We start from the raw sequence: 22,661 nt of genomic DNA on the forward strand, positions 1-22,661 counted from the left end.
ATTCAGTTTTTGTTGGTGTTCTCTGAAGAACAGCAAAGGCCCAAAGTAATTTATGTACACATTTTTTTTTCAGCGCCATACCATGCTGAAAGAACAAGATTTGAGTATTGCCATGATGGTTACCTCCCGAGAAGTCTTCAATACCCTTTCTCAGTTGGTTCCATGTGTTGGTTGTCGGAGAAGTGTGGAGCGTCTATTCACTCAACTTGTTGAGTCTGGAAATCCAGCTTTGGATCCATTGTCAGTTGGGGCTAAAGGCATACTTACTCTTTCGCGCAGTTGCATGACTGATGCAGCAAAGCTGTACACACTATTTTATGTTTGTGGGTAAGTTGCTTTCTTGTTCTTTTTATGACTGACGATTGTATTATTTTAAGAGACTGTTTAGTATTGAATTGCCATTTTTAATTACCCTTCTAGTACAGAATTCTGAATGAAGAGTTTTCAGGAAAGGGAAAATAAGTCATTTATAAATAATTTTTTAAATACCTTTCAGTTAGCAACCCATTTTTAGGTAGGTAATCACTATAGTGCATTAAAATGGCCGCTTTTTTTTGTTACTCTGACTGAAACCTGTCCTAGGATCGTAATAGGATAGGTGACTGCCTGCAGAAGGAAGCGCCGATGCTGTGACCTAGAAATCGGAAATACCATATACTATCAAGCTATTTCCAGGTTACAGCAGCCACTCCGCATTCAGAAAGGTTGGACAGCAGTGTGAGCAGCCTCTTCTTACCTCAGCACCCCTGGTATCTCCAGTATTAGATCAGATAGACAAGATGGACAGCAGGGCGATGACCAGCCTCTCCTTACCTAGGCCCTCTGGTTTGTCCATGATTAGATCAGAAAGACAGGATGGACAGCAGGTGTGAGCGGCCTCTTTTTACCGCCTCACCCCTGGCATCCCCAGTATTAAATCCAAAAGAGAGGGTGGACAGCAGTGTGAGTGGTTCGCCCCCAACCCCTCCAATTCCCCTCCCCTTCTTCTTTTTTTTTTTTTTTTTAACCTCCGAAACCGTATTATCTCAAGCATTAGATCTTAGGGACATGGAGGACAGCAGTATGATCAACCTCTTCATACCTCAGACATCTGGTATGTCCATTATTAGATCAGAATACTTGGAGCTCATCTTTCCTACTGCCCATGCTCAAAGGCACCTGTCTTATTACCATTTAATGTCATTGTAAAGGCTTATGCAGACATCCTCAAAACTTAGTCCCAGCACATACATCAGTGCACGGACTGGCTGCGGGTCTCCTGACCTGAACTCATTAGCCTCACACGCAAAAATGAGGTTGCTGAGTTCAGGTCAGGAGACCCACAGCCAGTCCGTGCTCAGTCGGAGTTTCATGGACATCCGAATGAGCCCTAACCAGTGCAGCTACTTTGATGTACTATAGAGATTACCTCTCTAAACAAGTATAAGGCCGGTTTCACATGTCTGGATATTTCCGGTACCAGAAAAACCAGTACTAGAGATATCCGTGCAGCATCAGGAGCACACGTATCGGTGCTTGGGAATCAGTGTACAGTTAGTGCTGTTCCCAATCTCCAGGTTCTGAACGCTGCCCTAATCATAGTCCCCTACCGGCGCTGCGATTAGCACCAGCAGGGCATAATGATGAGAGTTGTAGTCTGCTCCTGTGAGAATAAAATAAAAAAAATCCATATACTCACCTCTCCTAAGTGTCCCCTGCTGTATTCCATGCGACCACTCGGCAGAGGAGCCGGAGAGAATGACTCGCTCCAGCAAGCGCGCCCCTGACCTCCTCTGTGCTCAGTGAGTGACAGGACACCGCTCGCTGAGCATAGTTCCGGGGCCCACTCGCTGCAGGAGTCATTTTCCCTAGCTCCTCTGCTGAGCGGTCGCATGGATTACAGCAGGGGACACTTAGGACAGGTGAGTATATGGACAACGGGAGCAGACTACTACTCTCATCATTGTCCCTGCTGGTGCTGGAATCTGGGTCTCTGCCTCTACATCATTCTGCTCCCAGACTTCATGGCAAAAACCTGCTGACAGATTCCCTTTTAATAATTCAGGTCCTAAATGTATATTTTATTTTATAGGACTAAGCTCAGCTGTATGATAGAAGCAATTCCAAAAAGTAAGAAAAATAAAAGATGTCAACTGCATTCTCTGGACACACACAAACCAAAACCTTTGGGGTAAGTTTTTAGCTCGTCATTATATAGAATTGCTGTAATGAAGTGTAAAGACATGCTCTTAAAGTGCACCTGTCAGTAGGATTGTGCTCAGTAAGCTACATACACCTTCAGCTGATGTGACGTCATGGCAGGTCCTTTTAGACCAGGGGTCTCAAACACGCGGCCCGCGGGCCGCATGCGGCCCCTGAGGCTGCTTTATGCGGCCCGCAGGCACAGACCCCTTGATGATCCCGACCTGGTCCAGGAGGAGCCGCCGACAGCAGCGCTGCATTGCCGCACAGAGACCGTCTCCCAGCACAGCATTTCCAATGTCAGCCGCCGGCCAATCAGAGGCCAGCAGCTGATATCTGCGTGTCGGCGCAGCGAGTATGATGTCATTGCCATATGCAGATGTCAGCTGCTGGCCTCTGATTGGCCGGCGGCTGACATTGGAAATGCTGTGCTGGGAGACGGTCTCTGTGCGGCAATTCAGCGCTGCTGTCGGCGGCTCCTCCTGGACCAGGTCGGGATCGTCAAGGGGTCGGACTCTGTGGTGCCTGCGGGCCACATCTGCAGGAAGGCCGCCGAGGGAACGGAGGACAGGTGAGAATCATCTTTTTTTTTTTCTATTTTATGTGTGTGAAGAACAGCACAGGGGGCACATAGCCACAAGAGGGGACCTGGATGGGGCACAGAGCCACAAGAGGGGACCTGGATGGGGCACATAGCCACAGGACGGGGACCTGGATGGGGCACATAGCCACAAGAGGGGACCTGGATGGGGCACAGAGCCACAAGAGGGGACCTGGATGGGGCACATAGCCACAAGATGGGGACCTGGATGGGGCACATAGCCACAAGAGGGGACCTGGATGAGGCACATAGCCACAAGAGGGGACCTGGATGGGGCACATAGCCACAGGATGGGGACCTGGATGGGGCACATAGCCACAAGAGGGGACCTGGATGGGGCACATAGCCACAAGATGGGGACCTGGATGGGGCACATAGCCACAAGATGGGGACCTGGATGGGGCACATAGCCACAGGATGGGGACCTGGATGGGGCACATAGCCACAAGAGGGGACCTGGATGGGGCACATAGCCACAGGACGGGGACCTGGATGGGGCACATAGCCACAAGAGGGGACCTGGATGAGGCACATAGCCACAAGAGGGGACCTGGATGAGGCACATAGCCACAAGATGGGGACCTGGATGAGGCACATAGCCACAGGATGGGGACCTGGATGAGGCACATAGCCACAAGATGGGGACCTGGATGGGGCACATAGCCACAGGACGGGGACCTGGATGGGGCACAGAGCCTCAAGATGTGGACCTGGATGGGGCACATAGCCTCAAGATGGGGACCTGGATGGGGCACAGAGCCACAAGATGGGGACCAGAGCCACAAGATGGGGACCTGGATGGGGCACATAGCCACAAGATGGGGACCTGGATGGGGCACATTGCCACAAGATGGGGACCTGGATGGGGAACATTGCCACAGGATGGGGACCTGGATGAGGCACATTAGTACAAGATGGGCGCCAGGATGGGGCACAGAGCCACAAGATGGGGACCTGGATGGGGCACAGAGCCACAAGATGGGGACCTGGATGGGGCACAGAGCCACAAGATGGGGACCTGGATGGGGCACAGAGCCACAAGATGGGGACCTGGATGGGGCACAGAGCCACAAGATGGGGACCTGGATGGGGCACAGAGCCACAAGATGGGGACCTGGATGGGGCACAGAGCCACAAGATGGGGACCTGGATGGGGCACAGAGCCACAAGATGGGGACCTGGATGGGGCACAGAGCCACAAGATGGGGACCTGGATGGGGAACATTGCCACAGGATGGGGACCTGGATGGGGCACATAGCCACAGGATGGGGACCTGGATGAGGCACATTAGTACAAGATGGGCGCCAGGATGGGGAACGTTGCCACAGGATGGGGACCTGGATGGGGCACATTAGTACAAGATGGGGACTTGGATGGGGAACATTACTACAAGATGTTTTCCATTATTACTATATGATGCTAATTGTAAGACAATATTACTGTATGTGGCCAATTGGGGGAAATAAAATTGTAAAAAAAATAAAATAAAGCATGAAAAAATATTGGGCACTAAAAATGCTGTTTTATATGTAAACTAAAGTAAACACAAAAAAGTGCACGTTTATTATTGCCACATCCATAACGACCCAAGCCATAAAAAATAAACACGGCAAAAATGTTCAAAAGGTGTATACAAAAAAAATGGTATCACTAAAAATGTCACATTGAACAAAGAATGCGGCCCCCCAAATTCAAATTTTTTCCATGTGCGGCCCATATACCCAGCCGAGTTTGAGACCCCTGTTTTAGACCATCGCGAGCTGCCGGCAAGCCAGGCCGGATCGGATAAGGACACCGGGGATCATCAGAAAGTATAATGTATATTTTTTACAGGTACTATGGTAACCCGGGTCCGGAGGAGAGTCTCCTCTTCTCCAAACCCGGGTACCATCCGCACATTGAACCGTATGATATTCGCATGTGCATATGCAGTGATGTGGATGACATGCGTTCCAATGCAAGTCAATGGCGGCGAGAATGCCGCAATTCCGCAAAATAATTCATAGTGCCGCGGATTTTTCCGCAATGATAATCCGCAGCAGAAATTTCCGCAGCATGTGCACAGCACATGCGGATTATCATTGGGGAACATGGCAGACCTTCTACCAAGCGTTTTTTAAGCGTTTCTGCAGCGGAATTGTTGCTGTGGAAACGCTTAAACGCATAGTGGGCACACAGCCTAAAGAATATATTTTATGTGTAATATGCATAAATATTGCAATAAGGCCATGTAACATTTTTTGATGCAAAAAAAATTAAGTTTTTGATTTAATTTTTCATTTGTTTATGAACAACCATGTTCACATATAGTATAATAATGCAACAGGTATTCAAATAAAACACTTCAATTAGCTAAAAATCAAGACTTTAATAGGTGCGGTCAAAAATGACCAGAACATTAGAAGTGTATAGTAGACCCGAACAGAACAGCAGGGTTAATACATCCTTACTATCTAGTTTCTATCAGGACTTTAGCGGATCACCGTTACTTAGAATACATACTAATTTATTAACTGTGATCCAATATACATCCTTAATTGGATGAATGTACAATGTTGTTCAGAAATTATTAATATTTTATTTCGTTATTAATAAAAGTTAATTTTTTTTTATTCACCTCCTTTCCCCCTCTTTTCCCAATTGTCTGGAAAGTAGTGTTGCCAACCCCTGCCGAACACACAAAGGTCATTCACGTAACGCACCTATATTTCAATCCTCTCCGTGTCCTGGCTGATGCCATTCCCAAAGAGGTCATTGACAATGGCACAGGAATTTTGGAACTGCGTGGTTAGTCAGTCAGCAGAGCATTGGCAAATGTTTGCTCTAAGCACCTTAGCGTTCAGAGACCCTGTTCTGGAAATGTACGTGGTCTGCCATTTTGTTGCAACCCATTAAAGTACCATCCATGAATCCAGTGAGCTCTTAAGAAAGCCATTCTCTCACAAATGTGGCTACATTAACACTCAATAGCCTTGTGCCGCTGTGATCTTTTTACTGCTCCACTGCACAATCACTTAATTTTGCATGGAAACAACTGTTTTAATTGCTTAGCAACTATATTAGATTTATGCAAATTTCACCATATATCTGTAAGCGATGTTAAATCTTTAACTTGTGTTTGGAGACTCTTTTGCAAGCAAATAGTTTTTTTTTAAATATTTTCTCTTCTTACAGGGGAAACTGGATGGATATCTGGGAAATAATGTCCCAGGAATGCCGTGATGAAGTTGTTTTAATTGATTCCAGTTGTCTTTTGGAAACTTTGGAAAACTACCTTCGTAAGCACAGGTATGTAATTGTTCTTTCAACACTTCTAGCACAAAAATTAAAATATTTTGATAAGTGCTGTAAATGGGCTCTGTTATGTTGGTTACCCTCTAGACTAGCACGTAACAAACTGCAGGTGTAAATACACAGTACAGCTAAAATCTAAGTATACGGTCATCTTTTAGTGGCTGATCTAGCTGTATAGCTCTGCCATTAGACATATCAGACTGACTCAGCACTAGTGTAAGCCATCTCCTTAAGAGAAATGATCAGTCCCATGTCACAACAAGGTGTGATTTCACATGCGGCTCTGTGTCCACCTAGCAGTCCTGTGTATGGCGATCACTGCCCGTGGTCAGCACCAATATAATGACACTTTTGCTACTACATTGCTGCAGAATAAAATTGAATAACATCACATTGCAATCCTGACAAGCAAGTTGCAATTACGGTCGCAGTACCCTGGAGGTCTAAATTCACTTTTATTGCTCTATGTAGCAATGACACCTAACAATTTTTAGCCAGGCTACATGTGTCGCAACCAGAGTCCCTTTGCAACCTTTTTATAATCAAAAAATTATACAGTCCAGAAGAAAAACACTTGTTTTTTGTTTCTTAGTAAACTTATTTTTATTTTCATTTTTTCCCCAAGCTGTACACTATTTTGATCTCTTTAGTAATAATCATCAATACGCCTGTATTGCAGCGTATTATTGCCAGTCAAAGGTTTATCTGACAGGAGGCCTTTTGAGCGTATATATCTGGCAGGCTGCGTCTTTGTTAGGTCATTGGCTGCCATAACAACCAGTCGACCCTGTGCCGTCACTTCATGCAGGCACTGATGGAGTTCAGTGGCTGACATCTAGGGGTTCAGTGGCATGGATTGGAGTCATCTGCTATTAGTTACACCTGAATCCCACTGATGAGGGTGCGGGCACAGCTCCTGTGCCTGCATAGTCGTCATTGTCATGATAGTATGGTAGTTTGTGGGTATGACCTTCTTAATGTGACTTTCTTATGGTAGTGGAAGGGGGTAAGGCATGTATTATACTTTTTCAATGGTTATACGGTATTTTCATTATAGTCACAATTTCCTTTCCATCAACAGGTTTTGTACAGACTGCAAGAACAAAGTACTTAGAGCGTACAACATTTTGATTGGTGATCTGGATTGTAGTAAAGAAAAGGGCTACTGTGCAGCACTTTATGAAGGTCTTCGCTGCTGCCCGCATGAGCGTCATATTCATGTCTGTTGTGAGACTGATTTCATTGCTCATCTTCTCGGTAGAGCAGAACCAGAATTCGCCGGAGGATATGAGTATGTAACGTGCTAGAGTTGGCGTCTAGCGTTTACTATTTTTATCTTTATCAGCCATTGTAAGTTTTATCATGACTTTACCCTCCGTCAGGGGCAATATGTTTCATAACGAGTTTAGGGGCATTGCGCCTGTCAGGCACAGGCTAGAAAATTGGCTATATTTTCCTTTTTTTTTTTAAATTTCAATGCTCTAAAAGTGATCAGTTACCTTAATAGGAATGTAATAAATGGCTTCTCAGGTTTCACACAGCCTTTAAAGTTAGGAAGGTACTGGGAGGAGGGTGTTTCCCAGACAAACCACTGAAAATAGAGAAATGAAACTAAGTGAGCTGCGCCTGTCAGATCAGTTGCCCCTGACGGAGGGTTAATACATTGGTTTTAGGAGTGTGTGGAGCATCTTGTTGGTTCCCTTTGATTAATACAGTTATAGTGAATCTTTCTACTCCTTAAAGGGAATCTGTCACCACATGTGACGTATCTAAATTATTAATATGGGCATACAGGTAATAGACTGCTGGGGAGAGCGATCCCTGTATGTCTCATATCAGATGCCTTGTTGTGGATAAATCATCTTTTATCACTTTATATAAATGCCCTCTTCTGGGCTCTGGGGGGGGACGCTGCCTGGAAGATAACTCTGCCTCCACAGCTTATTATACATGAAGGGGAGTTACAAGTGTGAGACCAGTAACTAACACAAAACAGGAGAAATTAACTTTTTCATCTTGCAAACACACTTTTTGCAGCTCTTGAGCTCTGCTGTATTGTAACAATATTATAATCCTATCTGCCTATGATATGGAAGCTGGAGCTGAGATGAACCTGCAGATGTGTCAGTTATAATCACGCACAGCTCTGCTGTGAGATCAGGAGAGCAGAGAACGGCCATCACACATCACATTGGTAACACTGGTAACCATTACACGTCACACTGGTAACGTCCCTTCATGTAAATAATGCTCTGGAGGCAGAGTCCTCTTCCAGGCAGCGTCCTCCCCAGAGCCTGTAAGAGGGTACTCGTATAAAGTGGGGAAAAAAGGTGATTTCTCAACAAGGCATCTGATATGAGACATACAGGGATCTCTCCTCAGCAGTCTATAACCTGTATGTGCATATTAATAGCTTACATAAGTCAAGTCAAATGTTGTAACAGATCCCCTTTAAAACTTCAGCAACACTTATGGAGATAATAGTCTGAAAGGGGTTCTCCAGTTTTCATTGTGCTCTTTTCCTAGTAGGGTCCATTGATGCTAAGCTGGCTAGGGATTGCCCCTTGAAGTAGGCAATAATCTTCTGAAAACCTGGCAACAAATGCTCATTCCCTGTATAGTAGACAAATGACACAATACACTGTGTCCATAAAAATCAATGAGTAGTCCATGTACAGAACAGATCATTCAGAGAAAGGGATGCTCTTTGTAGTCACTGGCTTATAAATCAAGGTCACAAATGTTGGACTTCCTTCAGTGAAAGGTTTTGTAAAGCTGGCCAGTAGACCTTTTCAGGCATGCGGAATTGCTCAATTTGGCAAACGAGTCCTTTTTCTATGGTATCGGGAGACACTGCCTTTTGTGAAGTGTATGGAGGTCAGTTTTTAAGTCCCCTAACCTGACATTTTAAGTTTCTAATTGACCTGTCACATGACTTACAGGCTTGTACACTACTAGACAATCCCAGCGTAATCAATTCAGGACCCCAGTTAATATAAACCCTGTATACTGGCCTCCCACAGCCATGCTATTCCAGTTATGCTGGCACCGTTGTTCCCGGCTGACCACAACGCTGGTGCGGTACCACTGTGGGAGGTGAATGTTCATTGTTTTCTTTCAATTTGGTTCCTGAATTGATTAAAGCTGAGGTTGACCCAGTAGTGGACAACCCCTTTTAAAGGGAATGTATCGCCTATGTTTTGTTAACAATATCTAAATTCAAATAGTATAAAATATTCTGTTTTTCTAACTGTTTTATTATTAAAGAAAAATTAGAAAATGAAAAAAAAAATGGCTAAAGTATATAAAACATGTTTCCCATAAATACTTAATGTAAAGGAGCACTCCAGTGTTTTTTGTTTTGTTGGCGACACCTGTTACCAGTCAGTAATGAGTGCAGTATTCTACTTAATGGTTGCCTTTATCTGCCGTTTCCAGTGCTTTTCCAGTCCTTTCCTGCATCCCGGGCTGCGTTTATGACCAGCCAGGTGACAGCACCTTCTGTGTGGATTACCACAGCTCCCTTTCTGAATGTAAGACGATGAGACTTTGAATAAGGCTCTCATTGGCTTATGTTAAGAAAAGAACGAACGGTCCATGGTGTGAGCTGGCCAGTCAGGGCTGAGGTGACCTAAAGCAGAAGAGGACCGGAGCAGTGCTGGAGGCGACAGAAGATGGTGAAGGAGAAGTACTTTACTGCACTCAGTACACACATTACCAGTTTACTAACAGAGGACACAATAAAAAAAAAATCACCATAGTGCTCCTGTCCATTCCCTTTACACTTTTCTATGCCTTTAACACTAGGTAGATTTTTTTTGTCCGTTTTCTAAATATTGTAACTTTGTTTTTTTCAAATTTTTATCTGTGAAAGCATCTATTGGTAAATGTATTAACTTTTTGCCTCCACTTCCTTTTGTCTTAGACGTAGGGAAAGACATGCAAAAACTATTGATATAGCACAGGAAGAAGTGTTAACCTGCCTTGGCATCCACCTGTATGAGAGGCTCCACCGAATATGGCAGAAGCTACGAGCTGAAGAGCAAACATGGCAGTTGCTTTTCTACCTTGGAGTTGATGCATTACGCAAAAGTTTTGAGGTAAATAATAACGCAAAAACCAGTACCGCCAAAAATGGGAAATAGACCTCTGGTATACATTATACAGCAGTGCGTAAGACCACCCTAATGGAAGCCATCATTCTTGTGTCAAGCACGGACTGAAAGCTATATTTTTGGTAAAAAGGTGCATTGTGTACAACCATTTCTGTTTTGCAGATGGCTGTGGAGAAGGTGCAGGGAATCAGTCGGCTAGAACAGTTGTGCGAGGAATTTTTGGAAGAGGAGAGAGTGCAAGAGCTCAAGCAGGAAAAGAAGCGTCAGAAGAAGAAAAATAGGAGAAAAAACAAGTGTGTTTGTGCTATACCAGCATCAGCAGACATTAAAGAATTAACAGTTGAAAGTGAAAAAGATGTAAGTAATTATTTAGGAAAATGTATAATGTCTAGAAATTTTACTTAGGACCAAATACTTGTAAGGGCTATGTCTATTAAAAAAAGGCTTTAACCCCTTCACCATTTCCCATTTTTACGCTTTTGTTTTTTGCTCCCCTTCTTCCCAGAGCTATAACTTTTTTATTTTTCAGTCAATATGGCCGTGTGAGGGCTTATTTTTTGCGGGACAAGTTGTACTTTTGAATGACACCATACCATTACCATATTGTGTACTGGAAACGGGGGGAAAAATTCCAAGTGCGGTGAAATTTCAAAGAAGTGCAATTCCAGTTGTTTTTTTATTACCACATTCACTATATGGTAAAACTGACCTGGCATTATGATTCCCCAGGTCATTGCGAGTTCATAGATAGAATCTTTTTTTATTTACGTGATGGGAAAAAAAAAAATCGCCATTTTCCGAGGCCCGTAGTGTCTCCATTTTTCGGGATCTGTGTCTGGGTGAGGGCTGATTTTTTATTTTTTTCCTTATATACCAATTTGGGGTTGATATGATGTTTTGATCTCCCGTTATTGCAACGACCAAAAAACCATGTATATATATTTTTTTTGAATGAGACAAAAGGGGGGGGGGGGTGATCATCAGATCGCCTGTGTGTAGCAGAAATGGTTGCTTGCTATGAGCACAGACCGGGGCACTCAGCATCCCGACAATGACAACCGCAGGGGTCTCCTGCAGACTCCGAGTTGTCATGGCAATCCATCGGCGACCTGTGGTCATGTGACACTGGTGCCGATGGACGGGACTTATGACGTATTTCTGCCATGACCATGTTAAATTCCTCTGTCAGAGATTGACAGCGGTATTTAACATGTTAACAGCCACTAGTGGATCACAATTCCATCCGCGGCTGTTAGGGTCATATTACAACTGATCAGATCAGCGTCATGTCCCCGAAAGGGTGAGGGCTACTCGCTGGAGCCCTCACCAAAGGGAGAGACATGACATGTGCCGTACATGTACGGCACATATTGGAAAGGGGTTAAAAGGCACATATTGGAAAGGGGTTAAAAGGGTGTTCTCATCTTGAACATATAATTATCTGATAGGTGTTGGTCGCAGAGGTGGGACCTGTGGCTATTTTGAGCATAGTCTTTTTGCATTTACACCACTATGTACACTTTCTTGGCTATTTTCAGAACTCTGATACACTCTGCGTTGCAAATTTTTATTCAAAAGCTATTTTTCTCTGATTTTTCTAAATGGTCAATGCAAATGAGTCAATACTGTTCAAATCATCAACCGTTAAAAGTCTACATCACATTTTACTGGATAAATGATAACAGTATTTTTTTTCAAAACTCAAAAATTCAGAATGCCAAGAGTGTGCAAAGAAGTCAAAGCAAAAGGTGGCTACTTTGAAGAACCTAGAATAGAAGACATATTTTCAGTTGTTTCACACTTTTTTTGTTAAGTATATAATTCCACATGTGTTAATTCATAGTTTTGATGCCTTCAGTGTGAATGTACAATTGTCATAGTCAAGAAAATACAGCAGAATCTTTAAATGAGAAGGTGTGTCCAAACTTTTGGTCTGTACTGCACACACACACACACACACACACACACACACACACACACACACACACACACACACACACACACACACACACACACCTACACCTTTTCAGTTGTTCTGCGTCTCACAAATGTTCTGTGTGATCCAAACACCTCAAACTTTGATTCGTCTGTCCATAAAACTTTTCTCCAATGTCTGTGTTCTTTTGCCCATATTAATCTTTTCCTTTAATTAACCGGTCTCAGATATGGCTTTTACTTTGCCCTAAAGGCCAGCGTTTTGCGTGTACTATTTAACCCCTTAATAACATTTGACGTACTAATACGCGTCTGTGCCCTGGGACTTAAGAGCCAGACCCGTATTAGTACGTCATGGCGATCGCGCGCGCACACAGGCTGTGTGGGCGCGATCGCCGCCGGGTGTCAGCTGATTGTCACAGCTGACACCCGGTACTATGTGCAGGGAGCGGTCCTGCACCGCTCCCAGCACATTAACCCCCGCTATGCTGCGATCGAAGTCGATCGAAATCGATCGCGGCATTGCGGGGGCAAGGGGAGGTGATCGGCGATACTCACCTCCTCTTCCGGCTTCCAGCGCAGACTGCAGCGGCTTCCCGGGTGTTGCCATGACGACCCGATGTCGTCATGACAACATCCGGGTCACCAGAGAGCAGGAAGATTGCTTGGACATGCGCAGTGCATCTCCAAGCAATCTTCACACTGTGCACTTCTGACAGCCTGCATGGCATAGGGATGGTGCTCCATTCCTATGCCATGCAGGCGATCAGAAAAAAAAAAGTGAAAGTCCCAGAGTGGGACAAAGTAATAAGGTGTACAAACTGTCTGAAAGTGGGGAAAAAAAAAAAAAAAAAAAAAATGTGCAAAAATATTATAAAAAAATACACCAAAAATAAAAATATAATGTACCCATCAATAAATATTATTATAAAAAAAATAAAAAAAAAACAATAAAAGTACACATATTTGGTATCGCCGCGTCCGGAACAGCCTGACCTATAAAACTGTCCCACTAGTTAACCCCTTCAGTGAACACGGTAAAAAAAAAAACGCAGCAAAAAACAATGCTTTATCACCATACCGCCAAACAAAAAGTGGAATAACACGCGATCAAAAAGACGCATATAAATAAAAATGATACCGCTGAAAACGTCATCTCGTCCCGCAAAAAACAAGCCGCCATATAGCTCCATCAGCCGAAAAATAAAAAAGTTATAGCTCTCAGAATAAAGCGATACTAAAAAATATTTTTTTCTATAAAATAGCTTTTATTGTGTATAAGCGCCAAAACATAGAAAAATGATACAAATGTGGTACCGCTGTAAACGTACTGACCCGAAGAGTAAAGCTGCCTCATCAATTTTACCACACGCGGAACAGAATAAAAAAAAAAAAAAAAAAAAACAATTCCTGAATTGTTGGTTTTTGTTTATTCTGCCTCCCAAAAATCGGAATAGAAAGCGATCAAAAAATGTCACGTGCCTGAAAATGGCACCAATAACAACGTCAAGTCATCCCGCAAAAAACGAGCCGTCACATGACTGTCTGCCAAAATCTGGAAAAATTATAGCTCTCAAAATATGGCGATGCAAAAACTAGATTTTACAAAAAATGCGTCTTTTAGTGTGTGACAGCTGTCAGTCATAAAAACCCCATATGATTCTGGCATTGCTGTAATCACACCGACCCGAAGAATAAAGTCGTCTAATCACTTATACCGCACAAGGAACGGCGTCAAAAATAAACTCTTGGGCTAGGGTTAGGGCTGGGTTTGGGGCTAGGGTTAGGGCTGGGTTTGGGGCTAGGGTTAGGGCTGGGTTTGGGGCTAGGGTTGTGCTGGGGCTAGGGTTGGGGTTGGGATTTTTTTCAAAAGTAAGAAAAAAAGATGACGATATGGTGACTAGTGTTGAGAGCAAGTGCTCGCTACTTGAGTTTGCATCGGGTGCTCTGGTATGCTTTGAGTATCGTGGGTATTTGAGTGACATGCTCGAGTCTCTGCCCCATATGCTTCGCGGCCAAAAAACTTTACGGGGATTGCCTGCCATGCACGAGCGATCCCCGCATGTTTTTTTTTGGGTGCCTAATAACCGTGAAACATGCGGAGCAGGGACTCGAGCATGTCACTCAAGCACACGCTGTACATGGTGCATACCTGAGTACCCGATGCAAACTCAAGTAGCAAGCACTTGCGCTCAAGAATAATGACAACTTATTCAATATGATGACCTAATGTAAACAAATTCTGTGCCGTACCTCTGGGTTCAAAATGTTCACTATACACCTTAATAAAATCCTTGAGGGGTATAGTTTCCAAAATGGGGACACTTGTGGGGGAGCTCCACTGTTTAGGCACATCACGGGCTCTCCAAACGCGACATGGTGTCCGCTAACAAATTGAATGGAAAATCGGCTCAAATTGTTAGCGAACGCCATGTTGCGTTTGGAGAGCCCCTGTGTGCCCAAACATTGGAGCTCCCCCATAAGTGACCCTATTTTGGAAACTAGACCCCCCAAGGCACATATCTAGATGCATAGTAAGCACTTGGAACCCCCAGGTGCTTCACAAATTGATTCGTAAAAATGAAAAAGTGAAAAAAAAAACACTTTTTCATTTTTATGAATCAATTTGTGAAGCACCTGGGGTTCCAAGTGCTCACTATGCATCTAGAAAGGTGCCTTGGGGGGTCTAGTTTCCAAAATGGGGTCACTTGTGGGGGAGCTCCAATGTATGGGCACAGAGGGGCTCTCCAAATGCAACATGATATCCGCTAACAAATTGTCGGCTCAAATTGTTAGCTGATATCATGTTGCATTTGGAGAGTCCCTGTGTGCCCAAACATTGGAGCTCCCCCACAAGTGACCCCATTTTGGAAACTAGACCCCCCAAGGCACCTATCTAGATGCATAGTGAGCACTTGGAACCCCTAGGTGCTTCACAAATTGATTCGTAAAAATGAAAAAGTGTTTTTTTTTTCACTTTTTCATTTTTACGAATCAATTTGTGAAGCACCTGGGGGTTCCAAGTGCTCACTATGCATCTAGAAAGGTGCCTTGGGGGGTCTAGTTTCCAAAATGGGGTCACTTGTGGGGGAGCTCCAAAGTTTGGGCACACAGGGGCTCTCCAAACAGAACATGGTGTCCGCTAATTATTCAAGCAAATTTTACAATCAAAAAGTCAAATGGCGCTCCTTCCCTTCCGAGCCCTGCTGTGCGCCCAAACAGTGTTTCTTCCCCAAATATTGGGTATCTGCGTGCCCAGGGGAAATTGCACAACAAATTTTGGGGTCCATTTTTTCTTGTTACACTGTGAAAATAAAAAAAAAATGGGTCTAAAGTAACATTTTTGTGAAAAAAGTTAAATGTTCATTTTTTTCTTCCACATTCAAAAAATTCCTGTGAAGCACCTGAAGGGTTAATAAAGTTCTTGAATGTGGTTTTGAGCACCTTGAGGGGTGCAGTTTTTAGAATGGTGTCACTTTTGGGTATTTTCTGTCATAAAGACCTCTCAAAGTGACTTCAAATGTGATGTGGTCCCTAAAAAAAATGGTTTTATAAATTTTGTTGGAAAAATGAGAAATCGCTGGTCAACTTTTAACCCTTATAGCTCCCTAACAAAAAAAAAATTTTGGTTCCAAAATTGTGCTGATGTAAAGTAGACATGTGGGAAATGTTATTTATTAACTCTTTTGTGTGACATATCGCTCTGATTTCAGGGCTTAAAAATTCAAATTTTGAAAATCGCAAAATTTTCGCCAAATTTCCATTTTTTTCACAAATAAACGCAAGTGATATCGAAGAAATTTTTCCACAATCATGAAGTAAAATATGTCACGAAAAAAACAATCTCAGAATCAGGGGGATCCGTTGAAGCGTTCCAGAGTAATTACCTCAAAGTGACAGTGGTCAGAATTGTAAAAATTGGCCCGGTCATTAACGTGCAAACCACCTGCGGGGCTTAAGGGGTTAATGAAGCTGCCAGCTGAGGAGCTGTGAGGCGTCAATTTCTCAAACTACAGACTCTAATGTCCTTGTCTTGTTGCTCAGTTGTGCAGCAGGGCCTCCCACTTCTCTTTTTACTCTGGTTAGAGCCTGTTTGTGCTCTCCTCTGAAGGGAGTAGTGCACACCGTTGTAGGAAATCTTTTGTTTCTTGGCAATTTCTCGCATGGAATAGCCTTCATTTCTAAGAACAAGAATAGACTGTCGAGTTTCATATGACAGTTCTCTTTTTCTGGCAATTTTGAGAGTTTCATAGAACAAACAAATGTAATGCTCCAGATTCTCAACTAGCTCAAAGGTCAATTTTATAGCTTCTCAAATCAGCCAAACCGTTTTCAGCTGGGCTAACATACTTGTACAAGGGTTTTCTAGGGTTTTCTAAACATCCTTTAGCCTTCTTACACAGTTAGCAAACACATTGTACCATTAAAACACTGGAGTGGTGGTTGTTGGAAATGGGCCTCTATACACCTATGTAGATATTGCAATAAAAACAAGACGTTTGCAGCTAGAATGGTCATTTACCACATTAACAATGTATAGAGTGTATTTCTGATTCATTTAATGTTAGCTTCATTGAAAAAAATGTGCTTTTCTTTCAAAAATAACGAAATTTCTAAATGACCCCCAAACTTTTGAACGGTAGTGTGTGTTTGTGTTTATAATATAATAATGCATGCACACACTCACAATACTGTCTGGTTCTCAACTTGGAGATGTTGGTTGTTTTGAGGAGGCGTTTGGGGTGTTCTAAAGAGCGCTGCTTGGTGATTAGTCTGTGTGTGTATCCTCATCGTCTCCTTTTTTGTTTTTTCCTTCTTATTCTTCCCGGTGTTCCACTCTTTGTGAGTGCGTGTTTGTAAGATTGGTATTTTCATTTAGCCCTGTACTTCTTCCCTTGTTAGTCTGGTTGTGTATATTTATACACAACTACTCTCCACTTCCTTGGGTGGGGGAGGGGACAGATGAGGACTAATTTTAGGAGCGCAGCATGTGGCCCAGCATCTTCACCATTAGAAGTAATCTGGGGAGCAGGAATAGTTAAGGCACCCCTAGTTTAGGGATAGGGAAGGAGCCCCTAGCCCCGGGACATCCGACAACAGTGTTGTGGCAACATGACTCCACCACTTCCTTGCTGATGTTGCAGCCTTTTTGAGACATGGTGGCCATCCACTACTCCATCCATCTGAACCATCCAAGGGTACATGGTACTCGGTAAATAAAACTGTTTTAAATTTAGTCTTCATGTATGTTTGGGCCCACTGCAAGTGTTTCTGGTTGTGAGCACTGTTTAGGGGTGGCCGAATAGTAGGTTTATAAACTACTTCAAGTCTCTGGAGGTTCCTACACCTTGAGGTTTGTGGGACCTCAGAGGCACCAGTAGCTTCAAATACCTGTTTGCAGCTTTGTAATGGTATTTTAGCACCTGCTCTCCTAATACAATGAATTGTCTGGCAGAGACCTTCCTCCTTATACCTTTTTCTGCACAAGCCCATATGTGGTCTGTATCTGCCACAAATCTCTTCACCGTATGATGATTACGTTTAAGTTTTCATGAAATATCTAATTTTTTTTTCATACCTTGTCCAAGACATTGCACTATTTGATGCTTTTCAGCAGCAGAGAGATCCTTTTTCTTTCCCATATTGCTTGAAACCTGTGGCCTTCTTAATAATGTGGGATGACTCTTCTTAAGTAGCTTTCCTTTAATTGGGCACCTGGCAAATTAATCACAGGTGTTTTGAGATTGATATCCGTGATCCAAACAGACCTGAAACACAGTAGCATCCATGAGTTTATTTTGAAAACAAAAAATTACATCTTTATTACACTTAATTCCAAACTGCATAATAATTTGGAACGCTGGTAAGTGAATGGAGAAAGCCTTCATTTATTGTAGCTCGTGACCACCTTTCCATTCTATTATGTATGGACTTCCAAAGTGGGACAAAAAGGGGACCTGTTTTTCCAGGTCAGTTCAAGTCAGAGGTGGGATCCACCTCATCAGACATATATAGCATATCTTGTGGATATACCATAAATGTTTGAGATGGTAATGCTCTTAAAGGGAGTCTTGGCATAAAATGACTGTTCAAACCAAGCACAGGTGCTTGTTGCACCCTTTAAAGGGATTCTCCGAGAATGAGATTAAATGGCGTCCTTGATATAATTCAAACTACAGCCCATCCTAGTCGCGTGTCAGTACAGGCTGCAAACGGAAGACATAGAGCTCCAGAGATGTTTCTCAATTGACAAGCACTGTGTCACACATACCTCAGTCGGCGGCTGGGAGCATGGCTGTGATGTGAAGAAATGTATGTTTTCTTTATCACTTCATTGGGGGACACAGGAAACCATGGGTGTATGCTGCTGCCACTAGGAGGCTGACGCTATGCACAAAAAAAGTTAGCTCCTCCCCAGCAGTGTACACCCCACTGACTGGCATTAACTTAGTCAGTTTAGCTTCGTGTCAGTAGGAGGTGGACACGGATCTTTTACTAGACCCAGATCTACCTCGGTTTTCGGCATTTCCTTGTAATCTCCCTCTTTTTTCTTTTTCAGAAGCTGCTTCTCCTGGACTTCCTTTGGAGGAATACAGTGTGCGACAGTCACACTGTATTCCCACGTAGAGGCTAGGAGTACAGCGTGTACTGCCACCCCGTATCCTCATATGCCTATCGGCCAGGACCCGCAGCCCCTAACACTTTAAGCGTGTTCAGATGATCTGATTGTCGGTCCTCGCCCCCCTCTCCTGCCCACTCGCCCACCAGAACCTGACGGTATCAGGAGGGACAGACGTCCATCACCCGAAGAGGCTCGGATGTCTTTGATTTCATCGCATCTTCAGGGATGAAGAGGTGGTACTTCATTCTTTCCATCAGGTCACTCCAGAGGCGACAAGGAGAAGATTAAGAGAGCGAGGTAGATGAGGATGGAAGAAGACAGAAGATTCAAGTGTTCATGTTGGGCTGCCCTTTTATTGTGTGTTTGTAACAATGTGTCGGATGGTGTGTGCGTGACTCTGCGCCGCACCTCCCCCCTCCGGCGGCCTCACGTTTCAATTTAGGCCCCGGCTTCAGCGCGGCCCAGCTGCGGCGGTTAGCCCCGCCCCCTCCCGTCTCTTCATCGCGCGGGCTCCTCTCCCGCTCCCGAAGTAGCCACTCCTACCTCCTCTACAGTCAGTGTTTTGCCCCGCCCCTACAACCGGCCTCATTGTACAGGACGTTGGTTTCTATGCCTCTATAACGCCTCTCACTGGCGTGAACTCTGCGCGCTCTTTTTACAGGAGGAAGCCTGTCACCGCCATTTGCCGGCACCCGAACACTCTGCTGGCCCCCTGAATTCTGCGACCTCCCTGAGCCCTGCTGTCGCCCTGACCTCTCCCAGAGCAAGAGGAAAACGTCTTGGCATCCTGTATCCCTTTGCTTCTGACCTTACTGAGAACTGGACCGCATCCACTACGGTAGCCTAGAGACTGGAGGGTCCATCTATCTACACGGTGCTTCCTTTTACGGATGGAGCTTCCCTTAAGGACTCTAATGTTAGGCTCATAGAGTAGTTTTCTAAATCCGCCTTTGAAGCGGCTTCTTCCACGTTGTGCCCTGCCTTTGCCACCACATGGGTGTCAAACTCCATATCTGCATGAGCTAAGCAACTCCGTTAAGGCATCCTCACTGGAGCTCAGCCTCCGCAGTTAGCTGATTTGGCAGACCAGAATGCTCATGCTGGAATGTACGTGGTTTTGGCCTCCTTGGACGCCGCTTCATATGCCGCACAAGCGGCCATTTATGTGGTGGCCCTTTGCAGAACCATCTGGCTAAAGGCGTGGCAGGCGGACTTGTCCTCTAAGAAGTCCCTCACTAATCTGCCCTTCCAGGGATCAAGATTCTTTGGTACCAAGCTGGACCAGATTATTAAGGAGGCCACAGGAGGGATGAGATCTCTATTTCCACTGGCAAAACATAGTCGTCCTCCCCCGAAACGTAAATTTCGGCGTTTTTCATCCGCGGATGAACCCCCACGCTGGAAAAGGCCGCAGACACGCCAGGTTCAGAAAAGGACTTCATTTGAGCAAACCTCGTCATGGCGCAAGCCAGATCTTCCGGGACTTGATCTGGTAGGTTCTCCGCATGACTCGTTACCTCCCAGGGACTCCCCCAAGCTGGGCGGTTGTCTTCTGTATTTCAGGGACGTCTGGCTGGCTTCCGTCAAGAACGCCTGAGTCACAGAAGTTGTATTTTCTGGATACAGAATAGATTTTGTTTCACGGCCCTGAGACCGTTTTTTCTAATCCAGTCCCCCAAGGGATCCTTCCCTGATTCCAGGTTTTCTTGCAGCCATTGCTTCTCTCCTCAGATCAGGCGTCATCGTTCCTGTCCCTCCACAGGAACGTTTTACAGGCTTTTATTCGAACTTCTTCGTGGGTCCAAAAAATTACAGGTCCGTTCGACCTAGACATAAAATTACTAAACAGAAGGGTCCATCTTCGACATTTCAATATGGAATCCTTAGTTCAGTAATAGCTTCCATGGAGTCACAAGAGTTTCAATGCTCATTAGACATCCAAGACGCCTATCTCCATGTTCCCTTCTTCCCATCAGGACCATTTCCTTTCTACCGCTCCCAGAGTCTTCACAAAGATAATTGCAGCGGCTATGACCCTTACCATATCTCGACGACATTCTTGACAAGGCTCCATCCTTCTTCCTCACCCAGAAAAGTCTCACCATCGCTCTCGATACTGACTCGGCTGGCTAGTCAACCGGAAGAAATCTTGTCTTGTTCCTACCCAGCATCTAGACTTTCTCAGTATTTTATTCAACACTTCAGACTAGGATCTTTCTTCCCATGCAGAAGATGACAGCCTTCCAGCTCGGGGTTCGCTCTCTTCAGGCCCCTTGACCTTCATCCCTACACTCGGCTATGGCTGTCCTGGGAAGGATTGTGGCGGCGTCTGAGGCGATTCCCTTCGTGCAATTTCACACCTGGCCGCTTCATCAAACCATCCTATCCCAATGGAACAGATTGGTTCTCTCTGAACCATCCAGTTCTGATCCCACACCGGATCAGGGCGCAGGGCTGTGGAGTCGGTAAGCCAAACCTCCGACTCCTCAATTTCCATGACACAGTCTCTGACTCCACGACTCCGACTCCCTCATACATGGCTCATGTTTAAGTGATAAATTTACTGTAGCACAGATTAATCTCAGCTAAAAGTCTAGGGATGTTAACCTGGTCTTGGAGGCTCTTAGGAGTTCCCCTTTTGAGCCTCTACGGGAAGTGTCTGTCCCTTGTTTCTTGGAAGGTGTTTTTTCTCGTGGCAATCACCACCTCCATCCAGCGCGTGTCATAGTTGGCGGCTCTCTCCTGACTATCTCTTTTTCTAATCCTCCACTAGGACAAGGTAGTCTTGAGACCAGTGCCTTCCTTTCTTCCCAAGGTGGTCTCTGCTTTTCACCTCAATGAGGATATCATACTTCCTTCCTTTTGTCCGACTCACCCTCTGGAACGTTCTCTAAATAGGTAGGACCTTGTCATAGCAGTTCGGGTTTACCTGGCTAGGACTGCCCCCTTCCGCAGGACTGATTCCCTCTGTTATTCCTGAGGTAGTGCGGAGTGGCCTCCCAGCTTCCAAGGCTAAAATTGTTCTCTGGATTCGGATGGCAGTCCTGGAGGCGTACCGCTGTAAGAACAGGATTCCTCCTTCCGGGATTAAGGCCCACTCTACCAGATCGGTGGGCGCCTCCAGGGCGGTTCGTCATCGGGCATCCACCCTACAGCTTTGCAAAGCGGCAGGCAACCTGGTCCTCTATCCACACGTTTGCCAAGTTTTACAGGGTTCATACCTACGCTTTGGGACGTCCCATGGTTTCCTGTGTCCCCCAATGAAACGATAGAGAAAACAGGATTTTTGGTTACTCACCATAAAATCTGTTTCTCAGAGCCTTCATTGGGGGACACAGCACCCTCCCATTTTGAAAGCTTTACTAACTGTTATGTTACAGTTTAATTCTGGTATTTCTCTGTTTTAATGTTGCTTCTCCTACTGCTTGTACACTAACTGATTAACTCAATGCCAGTCAGTGGGGTGTACACTGCTGTGTAGGAGCTAACTATTTTTTGTGCATTAGTGTCAGCCTCCTAGTGGCAGCAGCATACACCCATGGTTTTCTGTGTCCCCCCCCCCAGTGAAGGCTCAGAGAAACAGATTTTACAGTGAGTAGCGAAAAATCCTGTTTTAACCCAGGTTATGGTCAGTGAGGAGATCTCCAGCTTCATCCTTCTCCTCCGTCAGTCTGACAGCTTTATAGCCGTGCAGAGAGACTGACTGCACCCAACTCGAAAACAAACATTGAGGAGGGTGAAGCTGGAGATAACCTCCTTTGTGCTCAGTTAGGCAGAGATATATTTCTTCACATATGACAGCTGTGCTCCTGACCACCAACTGATTTATGTGTGATATGGGTCTTGTCAGTTGAGACAGACATCTCTGGAGCTCTGTGTCTTCAGCTGCAACCAATACTGACATGAAATTAG

The 22,661-nt window shown here is 44.7% G+C and overlaps 1 protein-coding gene across 2 annotated transcripts in view; it reads left to right on the plus strand.

The window, feature by feature from the left end:
* GGNBP2 (gametogenetin binding protein 2) overlaps window positions 1-22,661 on the plus strand; it is a 46,058-nt gene that overhangs the window by 12,001 nt on the left and 11,396 nt on the right. For both annotated transcript variants that reach the window (XM_073666536.1, XM_073666537.1), the window contains exons 3-8: window positions 74-327; window positions 2,072-2,170; window positions 5,958-6,071; window positions 7,159-7,368; window positions 10,003-10,177; window positions 10,355-10,549. In XM_073666536.1, the coding sequence (XP_073522637.1) occupies window positions 74-327; window positions 2,072-2,170; window positions 5,958-6,071; window positions 7,159-7,368; window positions 10,003-10,177; window positions 10,355-10,549 (1,047 nt within the window). The remainder of the gene's footprint in view (window positions 1-73; window positions 328-2,071; window positions 2,171-5,957; window positions 6,072-7,158; window positions 7,369-10,002; window positions 10,178-10,354; window positions 10,550-22,661) is intronic.

Source organism: Phyllobates terribilis, unplaced genomic scaffold (genome assembly GCF_046119375.1).
Source record: "Phyllobates terribilis strain yellow unplaced genomic scaffold, ASM4611937v1 Scaffold_2__4_contigs__length_985480577, whole genome shotgun sequence".
In the NCBI taxonomy this organism is placed as follows: domain Eukaryota; kingdom Metazoa; phylum Chordata; class Amphibia; order Anura; family Dendrobatidae; genus Phyllobates; species Phyllobates terribilis.